A 16,744-nucleotide genomic window follows, 5' to 3' on the forward strand; every position below is an offset into this window, starting at 1 on the left:
GATCGAAAACCATACTGTCTGTCTGATATTATATAATTTCTCTCCAGGTGTTCTACCCATTTAGTTTTGATTAGTTTTTCCAATACTTTCACTATTACACTAGTCAATGATACAGGTCTATAATTGAGGGGGGGTCTTCCCTGCTGCCACTTTTGTAGATTGGAACTATGTTAGCCTGTTTCCACACGTCTGCTACGACTCCTGTACACAGGGATACCTAAAGGATCAGCTGAAGTGGAATGCTGAGCTCAGATGCACATTCTCTCAGAACCCATGGTGAAACTCCATCTGGGCCAAATGCTTTATTCTTACTTAGCTCCTTTAGCATATTTTCCACTTCATCTCTAGACACCTCTATACGTTTTATGTTGTTCTGTGGAATTCTTATTGTGTCAGGTTCTCTGTAGATCTCATTTTGTACAAACACACTTTGAAACTTTTCGTTTAATGTTTCACACATTTCCTTTTCATTTTCCGTGTATCTGTCCCCCATTTTTAACCTCTGAATATTATCCTTTACCTGCAGCTTACTTTTAATGAATTTATAGAAAAGGCCTGGATCCGATTTACATTTGTCTGCTATATCGTTCTCAAAGTTCCTCTCTGCCTCTTTTCTTACTGACATGTAGTTGTTTCTTGCATCTTTGTATCGCTGGTATGTTTGGGGGTTTGGCCTCTTTCTATAATGATTCCATGCTTGTGTCTTTTGATCTCTGGCCCTCTCGCAATTTCTGTTGAACCAACCCAGTTTCCTAGGTCTGCATGTCTGTTTTGGTATGAATGTTTGTGTGCCTTCATCATATATTGTGCAAAATTTGGCATACATCTACAAATACAAAAATACAAATACAAATATTTATTCAGATAAAGTACATACATACAAGGTGAAATACAAAAGTTGATGGATTCATAGATAGAGCTAGTACATACAATGCCTAAAGTCACTATTACGCAAAGCATTTCAGGCAGGAAAAACACTAAGACTAAAATTTAATAAAATGGGGCCTCAACTTACGATGCTAATCCGTTCCCAGACGGATCGTAAGTCGAAGCGATTTTTCCCATAAGAAATATAGGGAATTGAATTAATCCGTTCCCCACCCTCCAAAATATTAACATACAAATACATTTTATACTGAATACAATGCTTTTTTCTAATTACAATACAGTACATATGCTTATCTTACCTTTATGAAGGACCCATGATGCATATGGAAGATGGTGAGGAGGAGGAGGTGTTACTGTTTGGAAGGGGAGTCCCCTTCCATTATAACATCAGGCAGTGATGTTTTCTCTGGGGTACTTTCTCACCAACGTTTTGCCCGAATACCACTAGGACCTGGTTGTGGTTCAGTGCTTGTTTGTCTCACTACAAATTTGTCAAGAGACATTTGTTTTTCCCTTCGTTTTAACATTTGTCTGTAATGATGCATCAGTGTCATTGAATAGGTTAAGGCAACGACCTACTGCAGCTTGATTTGGGTGAGTCGTTTCAGCAAAGGTTTGCAATTCTTCCCATGCTGCAAACATTTTCTTAATTGAGGAAGAGACATTCTGTACTCTTGTTTCTGCTCTATGGTCATCCTTACATGGGTTTTCATATGTTGAGCCTTACCACTGACTTTTCTGGGACTCATGGCATGATATATAATAATTACTTTAATGTTCAAAATGCAAAAAACCACCACAAAAGCGGAATTTCTTATAGGCGCGATCGTCACTAAGCGGGCAGCTGTAGTAAACTGAGGCAGGTAGGCCGCGTGACCGGGAACCACGCGCTCGATCGACCCGAATGTGTACCAACAAATATCGGAAGTCGACGACACCATCGGACGTCGAGTCGCATTTTTCGATGAAATTTACATCGTAACTCGAAATTATCGTAAGTAGGGGCAATCGTAAGTCGAGGTGCCACTGTACAAACTTAGATTAAAGTATAAATTGTGTTGTGAAAAAATCAGAAAAAATGAAAAAAAGGGGGGGGGAAACATGGCAGAAAAAAACAAAAATACAATTTGGTCAACAAACAGTATTGTTAAAAATCGTAGACATGGGTTGACATTTAGGGGTGAGGTAGGTTACATTGAGTTAATTAGGTGGTACTTAGTTTTTATCTTAAACTGGTTGGGAGAAGTACAGTCTTTAACATAATTGGGAAGGTCATTCCACATTCGAGGTCCCTTGATTTGTAAAGCACTTCTAGTTTGACTAAGTCATACTCTTGGAATATCAAATAGGTATTTGTTTCTGGTGTGGTGCTCATGGGATCTGTTACAACCTTCTAGGAAGCTTTTAAGGTCAGGATTTACATTACAGTTCAGCATTTTATATATATAGAATACACATGAGAGGATGTGCAGTGACTTAATATCTAACATATTCAGTGATTTGAGTAAGGAGTACCAAGTGATGTCTGGGGCCAGAGTTAGAGATTGTCCTAATAGCAGCTTTGTGTTGGGTAATTAGAGGACATAAATGATTTTGGGTAGTAGAACCCCAAGCACAAATACCATAATTGAGATATGGATAGATGAGGGAGTAATAGTGTGTCACCAGGGCAGGGCAAGGTACATAATATCTGATCTTAGAAAGAATGCCAATAGTTTTTGAAACTTTTTTTATATATATTTAGAATGTGTCCCTGGAAATTCAGCTTTGGGTCAATGAGAACCAAGGCATTTGCCATCTACTTTGTTACAAATTTGGGTATTGTTAATCCTGAGATTTATTTGATTTGAGGATTTACTGCCAAACAAAATATAGAAAGTTGTCAATATTGAGGGCGAGTTTGTTGGCAGAGAGCCTGTGATGGACTTTATTTAGCTCAGTATTCACTGTGACATTTAGAGCAAGGGGGTCAGGACTGGAGTAAATGAAGGTCCCGTCGTCAGCAAATAGAATTGGTTTGAGATGTTCAGAGGCATTTGGGAGGTCATTAATGTAGATGAGAAAGAGGAGAGGGCCAAGTATGCTGCCCTGGGGAACACCAATGTTGATGGGTAGGGTGTGAGAAATTGAATTATTCACAAACATATTGGAGCCTGTCAGTAAGGTAAGACTTAAGGTACTACAGGGAGTGACCTCTGACTCCATAATGTTGTAATTTAAGAAGAAGGTTTTGGTGGTTGACAGTGTCAAAAGCTTTACGCAGGTCCACAAATAACCCAATAGGGAACTCATTTTTATCAAGAGCTGCATGTAGCAAGTTAATCATACAAATAAGTGCATCGTTAGTGCTTTTTTGGGGTCTGAAGCCATATTGACAAGAGCTAAGTATATTGTGTTTGGCTAGATAAGAGTAAAGCTGCTTGTAGATAAGTTTTTCAAATATTTTAGACAAGTTTGGCAGAATTGATATAGGTCTGAAGTTCTTAACATCAGTGGGATCACCACATTTGTGGACAGGGGTTACTCTCGCTTTTTTTTAGAATATCTGGAAAGATTTGGAGTTCAAGTGACTTGTTGAAGAGCAATGCAATGGCAGGAGCTAATAATCTGGAGGCTTTTTTGTAAATAAGTTGGTATCTCCTCAAGGGCACTAGACTTGGTTTTAAGGGAAAGGATTATGTCAGTAACATCAGTGGCATTAGTAGGCATTAGGTACAGAGACTGTGGATAGTTACCTGTAAGATAGTCCTGAATATTAGTACTGGAAGATGAAATATCATTTGCAAGGGATGACCCAATGGAAGAGGAGAACCTATTGAACTCAAAAGTAGTGTCAGAGGCTGAAAGCAGACCATCATTATTTGACAGGAGTATTGGTGTGTTATTTAAAATCTTCTTTGATCCCAATATTTGTGAAATTGTGCACCATGTTTTCTTAATGTTGCCCTTTGTGTGGGTAAATTTATCTTCGTAGTATTTAATTTTGGCTCTCCTAATTATTTTAGATAGTAATGATGAGTAATTCTTTGAAAATTCTTTGGAGACGATTCCTAACCTATACTTCTTCTCAAGGTCATGTTTTTTATTAATGGATTTAAGTATCCCCTTTGTAAGCCAAGGATTGTTGAGCCTTTTAGTTGTGACTTGTTTCATTAGCATAGGACAGTGAGTGTTATAAGGGCTGAGAGTTTTTTGAAGAAAAGATTGCACTGCTAGGTTGATGTTCCCTGTGTTACCTAATTCGGACTCCCAGTTGATATTAGCAGCAGCAGCTATAAAATTGCCTATTAACTTCTTGCCTTCTTTACTTCTTGTTACTTAGTTTACTTTACTACCTCATTTACTTCCTTGCCTAGCAACAAGTCTGTCCAATTATTCCCAAGAAAAACTTTCTAAGTTCCCCATAGTGTCTTCTCTTGAAATCGAGTTTAACAACTGTTTCACTGTCCCCATTCTCTGCTAGATTATATCGCATAGCGTATTTAATTAATGTCCAAGAGGACGAGATCACTCTTTCCCAAGGGAGGAAGATACTGGATGTCAAATACCTCCTCTTCTTTCCTGGTGAATACTAGATCCAGTACTGACGGAACATCCCCTTCCTTCATTCTTGTGGCCTGCTTGACGTGTTGATACATGAATGTCTCCAAGATGAGGTTTACAAATCTGCCTGTCCAAATGTCCTCTGTTCTTGCCTCGTAGGCCTCCCAGTCTATTGCCTTAAAGTTAAAGTCCCCCAGTACCAACAATCGGGATTTATCTTTGTCAGCTCTTACCATAATCTCTCTCATGACCATTATGAGACCTTCTCGTTTGTCATCCAGTTCTTCATTTGTCTATGTGTTGCTTGCTGGCGGGCTGTAGGCATTTAAAATTATCAGCTTATTATCTTGATTACAGAGCTGCAATGCCATTATGTCAATATCTCGAGGGTTTTCAAACATTAATTATCTTACCTTCAGGTGTTCTTTCACTAACACAGCCACTCCTCCCCCCCTTCCTAGTTTTCCTGTCACGTCTCCAAACTGAGTATACCCTTGGGAACACGACCTCATTTAAAATATTTTCTTCAAGTTTAGTCTCTGTTAATGGGACAATATCTGAGACTGAGCTGAATTATATCCTTCAACTCCGATATTTTCGATCTCATTCCATCTATATTGGTATATACTATTTTCAAGAATATGTTCCCCTTACCTTTGTTCTTTACATCCCCTTCTTTTAATGATTTTGTTGCTTTGTCTTTATGTACCATTTCACAAGCTTTCCAGTCCCTGACACTTTGTAGAAAAAAGAATTCCTCTCCTTCATTTCTGTCCCCATTTAGACGTTTCGCTTCAATGAGGTTCATTTTCAGAACCTTTCAATGAGGTACGTGGTCGCAGCGGCAGCGGCCATCTTTGTTTTTGTTCCAGAACCAAAACAAACTTTTCCAACTCAGCTATTTTCCCTCACCTTTACTTGTTTACTGTATTTTATTTGCTTTCACACTTCCCTGAACCTTTATGTAACCTGAGACACCACTGTAGCCCTCAACCTGCTCTCAATACTTAGGTAATACAATATTTCCAGGAGCTTGCTGCAGTGTGCCTCCTGACTCCAGAGTGTGTCCACAACCCCCCAATGTAAAAGTGTACAAAAAAGTGTACACAACACTTGTGTACACACAACACAAGTGTGTAATTACCTAAGTGTAATTACCTAAGTGTAGTTACAGGATGAGAGCTAAGCTCGTGGTGTCCCGTCTTCCCAGCACTCTTTGTCATATAACGCTTTGAAACTACTGACGGTCTTGGCCTCCACCACCTTCTCACTTAACTTGTTCCAACCGTCTACCACTCTATTTGCGAAGGTGAATTTTCTTATATTTCTTCGGCATCTGTGTTTAGCTAGTTTAAATCTATGACCTCTTGTTCTTGAAATTCCAGGTCTCAGGAAGTCTTCCCTGTCGATTTTATCAATTCCTGTTACTATTTTGTACGTAGTGATCATATCACCTCTTTTTCTTCTGTCTTCTAGTTTTGGCATATTTAATGCTTCTAACCTCTCCTCGTAGCTCTTGCCCTTCAGTTCTGGGAGCCACTTAGTAGCATGTCTTTGCACCTTTTCCAGTTTGTTGATGTGCTTCTTAAGATATGGGCACCACACAACAGCTGTATATTCTAGCTTTGGCCTAACAAAAGTCATGAACAATTTCTTTAGTATATCGCCATCCATGTATTTAAATGCAATTCTGAAGTTAGAAAGCATAGCATAGGCTCCTTGCACAATATTCTTTATGTGGTCCTCAGGTGATAGTTTTCTATCTAGAACCACTCCTAGATCTCTTTCTTTATCAGAATTCTTTAAAGATTTCTCACATAATATATAGGTTGTGTGGGGTCTATGTTCTCCTATTCCACATTCCATAACATGACATTTATTAACATTAAATTCCATTTGCCAAGTGGTGCTCCATATACTTATTTTGTCCAGGTCTTCTTGAAGGGCATGACAGTCATCTAAATTTCTTATCCTTCCTATTATCTTAGCATCATCAGCAAACATGTTCATATAATTCTGTATACCAACTGGTAGATCATTTATGTACACAATAAACATCACTGGTGCAAGAACTGAACCCTGTGGTACTCCACTTGTGACATTTCTCCATTCCGATACATTGCCTCTGATTACTGCCCTCATTTTTCTATCAGTCAGAAAATTTTTCATCCATGATAGAAGCTTACCTGTCACCCCTCCAATATTTTCCAGTTTCCAGAACAACCTCTTATGTGGAACTCTGTCGAAAGCCTTTTTTAGGTCCAGATAGATGCAGTCAACCCAACCATCTCTTTCCTGTAATATCTCTGTGGCCCGATCATACAAACTGAGTAAATTCGATACACAAGATCTTCCAGATCGAAAACCATACTGTCTGTCTGATATTATATCATTTCTCTCCAGGTGTTCTACCCATTTAGTTTTTATTAGCTTTTCCAATACTTTCACTATTACACTTGTCAATGATACAGGTCTATAATTGAGGGGGTCTTCCCTGCTGCCACTTTTGTAGATTGGAACTATGTTAGCCTGTTTCCACATGTCTGCTACGATTCCTGTACACAGTGATGCCTGAAAGATCAGGTGAAGTGGAATGCTGAGCTCAGATGCACATTCTCTCAGAACCCATGGTGAAACGCCATCTGGGCCAGCTGCTTTGTTCCTCCCGAGCTCCTTTAGCATATTTTCCACTTCATCTCTAGACACCTCTATCCGCTCTATGTTGTTCTCTGGAATTCTTATTGTGTCTGGTTCTCTGTAGATTTCATTTTGTACAAACACACTTTGGAACTTTTCATTTAATGTTTCACACATTTCCTTTTCATTTTCCGTGAATCTGTTTCCCATTTTCAACCTCTGGATATTATCCTTTACCTGCAATTTGTTGTTTATGAATTTGTAGAATAGGCCCGGTTCTGTTTTACATTTATCTGCTATCCCTTTTTCAAAATTTCTTTCTGCCTCTCTCCTTACTGCTGTATAATTGTTTCTCACATCTTTGTATCGCTGGTATGTTTGGGGGTTTGGCCTCTTCCTATACTGATTCCATTTTTGTGTCTTTTGGTCTCTTGCCCTCTCACAATTTCTGTCGAACCAATCCTGTTTTCTGATCCTGCATCTCTGTTTTGGTATGAATGTTTGTGTGCCTTCCTCGTATAGTTTTAAAAATTTGGCATACATTTCATTTACTTCCCTGCCTAGCAACAATTCTGTCCAATTACACTCATTAAAAAAATTTCGAAGTTCCCCATAGTTGCCTCTCTTTAAATCGAGTTTATCAACTGTTTCAATGTCCCCATTTTCTTCAGTGTGTGTGTGTGTGTGTGTGTGTGTATTAATGAAAAATCTGAATACATATTATATATGGTGTAATATAAAACATTAGTGTGCACATAATTGTGACACTAATGTACAGGTGTATATTGAATGGATGCAAGTTGTATTATAATGTAACATCAAGTAACATTATATGCAACACAATTAGTGAAAACAATTGTGGTAAAATACACCCACTGTAAATAATGCCTCTAAAATAAATTCGTGGCAACTCTGGCTGCTTGAAGACCAAGCACGGCACCTCCGGGATGCACATTGCATGAGCAATCGTGCTGGGTGTGATGTCATCGCTCATATTGTCGGCTCATTTACGTCATTGGTAAGTACAATTAATTTGTTTTTTCTCGTGGTCAGGGAACACAAGTTAACAGGTTTATAAGAAATGTTATGTGTTTATGTTATGTGTTTTTTTATGCGCCTGTGGGTGTTGAAGGCCAAATAGCCCAGAGCAGCTTAGGGGTTAAGTCTAGCCCTGTAAGATACAAATCAAATTATCACTTACCAAAGAACTTGCTGCCACAATTTGTCTGGTCATAATGGGAACATCGCTACTGTTGACCACAAACCCTGGACACAACCAGGCAGCTTCAGGTCAGCAAACTTTGTCTCAAACCTTGACATGAACCTTTTAAGGACCAGCAGGCATGATCTCATACAAACTCTTGGCACATGGAGAGAGCACAGCTTTGCCTTTACAGGTCACAGGCCTTGAGGAGCACTACACTTGTGCCTGCAAAAATAAAGAGAAGTCTTAGTTTAACTTATGTAAGGTAAACTATCATATAAAAGAAAAATGCCTTTAATGAATGAATTACATTTAAACCTTTCAGTGTAACTAAATTTTTTTTATCTCTAAAGACAAGCATTTTATGAGAAATATTCTTCTACTGTGACATTAATCTACAGCATTTTGACTGCCCACATGATGACAAAATGTATGCAGACTGATCTCCATCATTCTATTTCTTGATGGTGTTCTTGGCACTTGTTGGAAATTGGAGTGTGAAGGTGTAAATGGGAATGGGGGATTTCTTAGCGGATCGGATAAGTATTTGGAAGGTTTTTTTTTCTGTCAAATGCATTCTATAAGCATCGGTCCATATACAGTATTAACCCTTTAACTGCGCAACGCGCCTGCAGGCCCAGGCTTCGGGTGCGCAACGCGCCTCCCGGTGTTTTTATTTTTCATGTCCAATTTAAAAGTGGCGCGAGGTGACGTGGGTATGGAATGGGTAACCGGGGGCCCCAGAGATTGTCCGCCATCTTGAAAAAAAATCCCAGTATGCCCAGCGGCCGTGGGGAGCCCCAGTTCCCAAGCAGCAACCATGTCCGACGCATCGTCAATGAGCTCCCGTTCCACGGCGACCCACGGTCATGGAAAAAGACTCTCTGAGGAGGAAATTCGCGATATATGGTACGACGACGGTGCTATGGATGATGACCTGGACTATGATCCAGAGAAAGATCTGACACAGAGGTCCGATACGAGTGAGGGGGAAACAGAAGTGGATGATGTGGCGAGCGTGTACGGTACACGCTCCTCGCCCGGCCTGTCTCGCCGCCCTGGGTCAACACCGTTATCATCACCACCATCATTTATGTCCCCAGATGCTAGTTCATTATTCAGTGACAGTACATGTGACGAATCTTTCTCGGGGTTCAGCAACATTGGCTCTGATACAAGTAGTGTGGACGACCCCAGTACTAGCAGTGGGGGTGGTACCAGGCGGGGTTTTGCTGCCTCAGCAACACATGCAGGCAGGCGGCGGCGTGTCTCCCAGCATGACGACAGTGGGCCCTCAACATCGGGCGTTCATGGTAGGCCTACAGTTCGGAAATCTGCCTCAGCGTCAAGCATACTCTCATGCAGCTCCAGGAGCAGCAGCAGACGACGTAGCAGTGGATTTGGTGCCCATGGTGGTGTTGGCTGTGGTGTTGGCGCCAACACCAAACCCCCTGGTGTACTTGTGTGGGAGGATTGCGCCACATTTGTGCCCCAAATACCAACGTTTGTTGATACCGATGTTGGTGTTACAGCTTTATTCCCGTATACCGGTGATGATATGGCGGACATGGAATATTTCCAGGCATATTTCGACAATGTCTTCATGGACCATCTTGTGAAGGTGACAAACACATACGCCCACACCCTCATAGACGGCGGCATATTACCTGCCTCACGCGATGGAAGGATACGACAATTGACAAGATGTACGTGTTTCTCGCTATATGTATGATGATGAAACACTCCGAGAAAGCTGTCGTCCAGGACAATTGGAACAAAGACAGCCTTGTTCCATCGCCCATCTTCAACCGTTATATGTTGCGGGATAGGTTTCTGTTGATTCTGAGGTGCCTGCATTTCGAAAACAATGCAAACGAAGACAGGCAAGACAGACTGTGGAAGGTACGCAAGGTTTTCAGCGACCTGAGAGGGAAGTTCAGGGATTATTTTGTACCTGGACAGAATGTCGTTATCGACGAGTCGCTTGTATTGTTCAAGGGCAGACTGGCATTCAAACAGTACATCCCTTCCAAGCGGCACCGTTTTGGCCTCAAGTTTTTTGTGCTGTGCGATTGTGAGACTGGTATCGTCCTGGACATGATCTTGTATTCCGGTACAGACGTCGACATACCAGCTCAAGATGAACACGGGTTCTCCGGCAGTGTCGTAAAAACCCTGATGGAGCCGTTGCTGAACAAGGGCCATATACTGTTCACCAACAACTATTACACCAGCCCCCTGTTGACCAGATACCTCCTCGCCCACAACACTGGCGTATGTGGCACTGTGAAGCTCATCAGGAAGGAAATGCCCGTGTTCGGTATAGGTATAGGTATAGGTGTGGGTGAGTGCCAGCTGCGCAAGTGTGACAAGATGTTGTCAGTGCGGTGGAAGGACAGATGCGAAGTGAATATGCTGACCGATTCACACCGGTGCCATGTTGGACACTGGCAAGGTCCATTTTCAGACACACAACCCCATATACAAGCCGGACTGTGTCATAGACTATAACGTGAACATGCGCCTCGTCGATAAGTGTGACATGATGCTTGGTGGTGTGGAGTGCGTATGCAGGTCAGTGAAGTGGACGAAAAAGTAGTTCTTCCACCTCATGGATGTTGCAGTGCTCAACTGCTACAATACGTACCTGGTGAAGTCCGGCAGGAAACCGTCTATACGTACCTTCAGTGCCAGTGTGGTGTCACAGCTGCTGGTAAAGTATAGCAAGGAGGGCTCCGTAGTACCCTGAGGGGTGCAAGCAACAATGCCACACTCAGCCCAAGACAGACTGCGGGGTAATGAGAACTTCGGGGTACACATGCTGGAGTATATGCCAGGCACAGCATCACGGGAGAAGGGTAAACGTGCATGCATAGTCTGCAGGAACACCACATGCAGACCACAAAAGCGTAGATGCATCAGCACCTGGTCCGTGGAGTGCTGATGCATCTACGCTTTTGTAAAATGTACTTCTGGTACATTTTAACCTTTCGCATGCAATTAAGTTAATGCCATCTTTTGTTGAGCCAGAAGTAGATGTCTTTTTTACTTCATTTGAGGCTCTGGCTACCCAACTTAGCTGACCTCAGGATCAATGGTCTGTGCTTCTCAGGTCTCATTTAACAGGTAGAGCTGCAGTGACTCTCAGTACTATAGCATCTGAAACAGACTACAAGGTATTGAAGCAAGCGGTGCTCGATGCCTACCTCCTCTCCACCGAGACCTACAGACGACGGTGGAGAGGAGATAGATTCAGGTTCAGGGATTACCTTAACCCTTAAACCGCGCACATCATATATAAATGATATCAGTGACAAAACCGAAACCGCACACAGCATTTATATATGCTTTTGTGTCTAGCGCTATAATTTAAACGTCCCGCGTGGGATAGGGGTAGTCATCGGTGAGCCTCAACCGACCATAAACAAACCCCGCCTGGGGAAAAAATCCAGCGTGGGTCCCCTTTGTGTACAGGCCTCAGTTACCCGGCAGACACCATGGCGAGCGCATCAAGTTCCAACAACCGAACCCGCTCAACAGGGATTTCTACATGCCAGCTCAGAAGCTGGTGATTGACGAATTCCTTGTGCTTTTCAAAGGACGTCTTGCCTTCAAGCATTATATTCCCTCTAAACACCACCAATTTGGATTGAAATTCTTTGTACTCTGTGACTGTGTTTACTAGTTGTGTTTTTGCGGGGGTTGAGCTTTGCTCTTTCGGCCCGCCTCTCAACTGTCAATCAACTGTTTACTAACTACTTTTTTTTTTTTTCCCCACACCACACACACACACACCCCAGGAAGCAGCCCGTGACAGCTGACTAACTCCCAGGTACCTATTTACTGCTAGGTAACAGGGGCACTTAGGGTGAAAGAAACTTTGCCCATTTGTTTCTGCTTCGTGCGGGAATCGAACCCGCGCCACAGAATTACGAGTCCTGCGCGCTATCCACCAGGCTACGAGGCCCCTACAGACCCTACAGACCCCTACAGACCATTCCTGTGAAACAGGAATGGTGATACACATGATAATGTATACAGGTACAAATGTAGACATTCCTGCTAATGACCAACATGGCTTCTCGGGTAGTGTTGTGAAGGCACTACTTGCACCATGTCTGAACAAGGACCACATATTATACACATAACTATTATACCAGTCCTTTGCTAACTAGGTTCTTGCTTGATAATAGAACTGGAGTGTGTGGCACAGTGAAGGCAAAACGAAGGGAAATGCCAGTGTTTCCAGGTGCTATGCAGGTTGGTGATTGTGAGCTCAGAAAAACAGGTGGAATACTTTCAGTGCTGGTGGAAAGACAGGCATGAAGTGAACATGTTGACCACCATTCACGCTGGAACAATGCTGGACAGTGGCAAGGTGAACAGAACCACAAGAGAAATAATCTATAAGCCAGATTGTGTCTTGGACTATAACATCAACATGCATTTGGTGGATAAATGTGATATGATGGTGGGGGCAGTAGTGTGTGTACGGAAAACAGTGAAGTGGACCAAGAAAATGTTTTTCCACCTTGTTGACGTAACAATGCTGAATAGTTACAATATGTATCTTGTCAAAACAGGTGGTAAATGTAATTTATGTGCATTAAATTTTACTGTAGTAACACAATTACTACAGAAGTTTGGCAAAGTAATTCCTGGCATATAGAGGCCCATTCTGAACCTGGTATTGCACCATGCTCCAACTCCCAGGCTCGCTTACAGGGATGCCTTTATGACACACAATCTCAGGTTTTTACCACCAACTGGAAAGCGTGCAGTGGGCCAGCGTGCGTGTATTGTATGCTGGTCAACAACCAAGAGGGAACAGAAAAGAAAAATGGTGATGACTTGGTGCATAGCGTGTCAGGTCCCTCTGTGCCATGTCCAATGTTTCAACGAGTATCACAGTCTTGATGACTTCTAAATGTCCAAGACTGGTGCCAAAACATGTAAATACAGAATAAGTGGATGTATATAGTGAAAATAAATCATAAGAAATTGTATATTTTATTGAGAAATATGACATTTTTATGCAAATACTTGTGACACTAATATGTGGATACAATATACATTGACAACAGTTTTATGTTTATAAATATTCATGTGAGAACATATTGAACCACACCAGTGAAAAAATGGGTGTAAAATACGTCATAGATACTGTAAATAATAATGCGAAAATAAATTCGCTGCAACTCGGGCTCTTCCTCTGTCGCACCTGACTCACCCCGGGCGCACAGCGGTCCAGCGAAGATGAGGCATGACGTCATCACTCATCTTCTCGGCTCATTTACAGCGTTGGTAAGTACTGTACAATTAATTTTTTTTATTATTTTTCCCGTGCTCAGGAAACACAAATAAAGAGATTAAAAAGAAAAAAAAATTGTTTTTTTTTTTTTGTTGCACCTGTGGGTGTTAAAGCCATTTGGACCCCTAGTGGTTTGAGGGTTAAAGCAAGTGCTACCACTTATCTAGAGTTTACAAATAACAAAGAGATATTTTATGAAGTGGCTGGAAGCGGCAAAAGTCTCCACCTTTACAGATCTCGTCAACCTCATCCTGGTGGAAGAATTCTTTAGGCGTGTACCTAATCCAATACGTCTCTACCTAGCCGACAAAGAAGAAAAAGATCTTACCAGATGTGCTCAATTGGCTGACTCATACAGTCTTATATTCACCAAGTACCATCTGATGCACCTTCTAGTAAGTCAACCTGGTCTAGTCCTACTAAAGCAAGTACCAGCAATATAAACTTGCCATGTTGCAAATATTGCAGAACCTATGGACATGCCATAGAAAAGTGTCCTAAAAACAAGGGCATCAGTGAGACTCCTAAACCCAAATCATCAACTCCTAAACCCAGTAAGCTTGTTATGAATATTCATGTTAACTCCAATGATCTTTCTCTCTTCAATAGACACCTGTATCCTAGAACTGTCTCTGCCAGTTGTGGGGATTCGGAGGAAAGGTTCAAATTCAAGATCTTGAGAGACATGGCTGCTCTACAATCCATTCTTCTGAAGTCAGCTGTACCCAATGTCACCTACACAGGAGAAACTGTTCTCATCACGGACCTAACTGCTACTACACCATATCCCCTTGCCCGAGTCCGCCTGGATTGTCCCTTTATATAAGGTGAAGTCCAAGTCGCCATCCAGGAAAAGTCTTTTTCCATGTCAGGAGTTCAACTTCTCCTGGGCAAGGACTTGGCCGAAGGACAACAACCTACGAATCTAATTATCATCGACAAACCCCAGGTATGTGACTCAACAGTGGAAAATCCTGTTTTGCAGTTTGTTAAGGAAGAGGTCCCATCTATAGATGATCCTGATGAAGCCTCTCCTCCTGTTTTGGTGACGTGTGCTCAAGCAGCACTCCCGCAACCAGCTGCTTCATCTACTTTAGCTGTCTCTCAAGATTCTCAGACTCTCCCACCGAATCTCACCGTACTGGAGTTCCATAAGTTGCAGAGAGAGGATCCCTAGTTAGCATCCTTATTCTTTCAGGCTGAGACACAATCGGACAGTATCCCAGGGTTCTTTGTAGAGAACCAACTACTCTATCGTAAATATAGACCCAGCAAATTGAAGGAAGACGACGATTGGGCCACTGTTAATCAACTGGTAGTTCCCTCTAGCGTACGGCCCGACATCTTGCATCTGGCCCATGGACCACTCTCACATTACGGCTTTAACAAGACCTACCATGCCCTTAGACAGGACTACTACTGGCCAGGTATGGTAAGAGATGTCAAAACCTTCGTACAAGATTGTCATACATGTCAGATGGCAGGAAAGCCTAACATGTCTATTCATAGGCACCTCTTATTACCTATTTCAGTGCCTTCCGAACCCTTTAGTAAGTTAATAATAGACTGTGTTGGTCCATTACCCAGGACCAGTTCTGGCAACATTTACATAATCACTGTCCTATGCCCAACTACCAGGTTCCCCATAGCAGTTCCCAGTAAGGAACATTACGGCTGCTACCGTTGTGAAACAGCTTCTGAAGATCTTTACCCAGTATGGATTTTCGAAGGAGATACAGAGTGATTGTGGCACCAACTTCACCAGTGATCTCTTCAAGAAGACACTGGAGGAATTCCACATAACACAGGTACTGTCCAGCCCCTATCACCCTGCTTCACAGAGTTCTCTTGAGCGTAGTCATCAACTATAAAGTCACTCTTAAAGAAATTTTGCGCTGAGACGGAGAAAGACTGGGATAAACAACTTGACCTTATAATGTGTATTTTCAGAAGTCTTCCAAATGAGTCCCTTGGAGTATCTCCTTATGAGATACTCTATGGCCGTAAGTGCTGTACCCCCCTTAAAGCTTTTAAAGATTCACTTCCTTCAAACACCTTCAGTGATTCTCTTCATGTGCCCCAGTTTCTTCAAAACTTGAGGTACACTCTTGAAAGAGTACATAAATTTGCTAGTAGCAATTTAATAAGATCTCAAGCTAGTATGAAAATTCATTTTGATAAGCAACTAAAATCAGAAAGTTTAATGTGGGAGACTTCGTCCTAGCATATTTTCCTATCCCAGGTTCTCCGTTCCAAAGCAAATTTTCAGGTCCCTATCGCATTAAGGAATGCAGGAACAACTATAACTACGTTCTAGAGATTCCAGATAGGCGGCGGAAGACCCAGTTGTGCCACATCAACCTCCTGAAGCAGTATAAAGGTACACCTCCCACTGTGTTAGTATCCCTCTCCACCTTCAAGGATCCCTACCTTCACAGTGAGACCTTCCCTGCTTCTCCTCCCGAATGCACTGACTTTAAGTTAGTGCCTTCCAATTCGGAAATCCTAACAGACCTTCCACCCTACTTTCAGGACCCCCACAGTGCTCCTCTCGTCAAAGTCTTCAACCAACACCTGGAGTTGTTCAAAGATGATCCCCAGGAGTGTACTGTGGTTCAGCACGACATTAAGTTGCTTCCTGGTACGACGCCGATCCGCCAACCCTTCTATCGCATCAGTCAACAGAAGAAGGAAGCAATGCTTGCTGAAGTACAGTACCTCCTTGATCATGGGCTGGCAGCACCTTGCGAGTCCCCTTGAGCCTCACCCTGCATCTTGGTGCCGAAACCTCATGGTAAGGTGTGCCTCTGTACTGACTTTCGCAAATTAATTGCCGTCACCATCAAGGATTCCTACCCTTTGCCACGAATCGGCGATATCCTTGACGCTATCGGTAATGCAACTTATCTTTCACAGATTGACTTGTTGAAAGAATACTACCAGATCAGCCTGACGGAGCAGGCTAAGGAAATATCTGCCTTCACCACTCCCTTTGGCCTGTTTAGGTATGAGCGGCTTCCCTTTGGATTGTGTAATGCCCCTGCCACCTTGGAGAGAGCCATCAACATAGTCATCCAGGGCCTGGATAACACCTATGCCTACTTGGATGACATTGTTGTGGCAACCACCAGCTGAGACGACCATCTGCTCCAGCTACAGCG

At 42.3% G+C, this 16,744-nt stretch overlaps 2 protein-coding genes across 4 annotated transcripts in view; one reads left to right on the top strand and one right to left on the bottom strand.

Moving 5' to 3' along the window:
* Nucleotides 1-16,744, bottom strand: part of LOC123754447 (heavyweight) — a 78,622-nt gene that overhangs the window by 55,357 nt on the left and 6,521 nt on the right. For all 3 annotated transcript variants that reach the window (XM_069303238.1, XM_069303296.1, XM_069303179.1), the window contains exon 2: nt 8,270-8,497. In XM_069303238.1, the coding sequence (XP_069159339.1) occupies nt 8,270-8,302 (33 nt within the window). In that variant the 5' untranslated portion in view covers nt 8,303-8,497. The remainder of the gene's footprint in view (nt 1-8,269; nt 8,498-16,744) is intronic.
* LOC138363164 (piggyBac transposable element-derived protein 4-like) lies at nt 10,004-10,783 on the top strand. The gene has a single exon (XM_069322157.1). It carries the CDS (start codon nt 10,004-10,006, stop codon nt 10,781-10,783), a length of 780 nt encoding a protein of 259 aa, XP_069178258.1.

The sequence above is a fragment of the Procambarus clarkii genome, chromosome 1 (assembly GCF_040958095.1).
Source record: "Procambarus clarkii isolate CNS0578487 chromosome 1, FALCON_Pclarkii_2.0, whole genome shotgun sequence".
Taxonomy (NCBI): Eukaryota; Metazoa; Arthropoda; class Malacostraca; order Decapoda; family Cambaridae; genus Procambarus; species Procambarus clarkii.

Bases quoted from the DNA above. Each gene is read 5' to 3' on its own strand.
- LOC138363164 (XM_069322157.1), top strand. From the start codon at position 10,004: ATGATGAAACACTCCGAGAAAGCTGTCGTCCAGGACAATTGGAACAAA.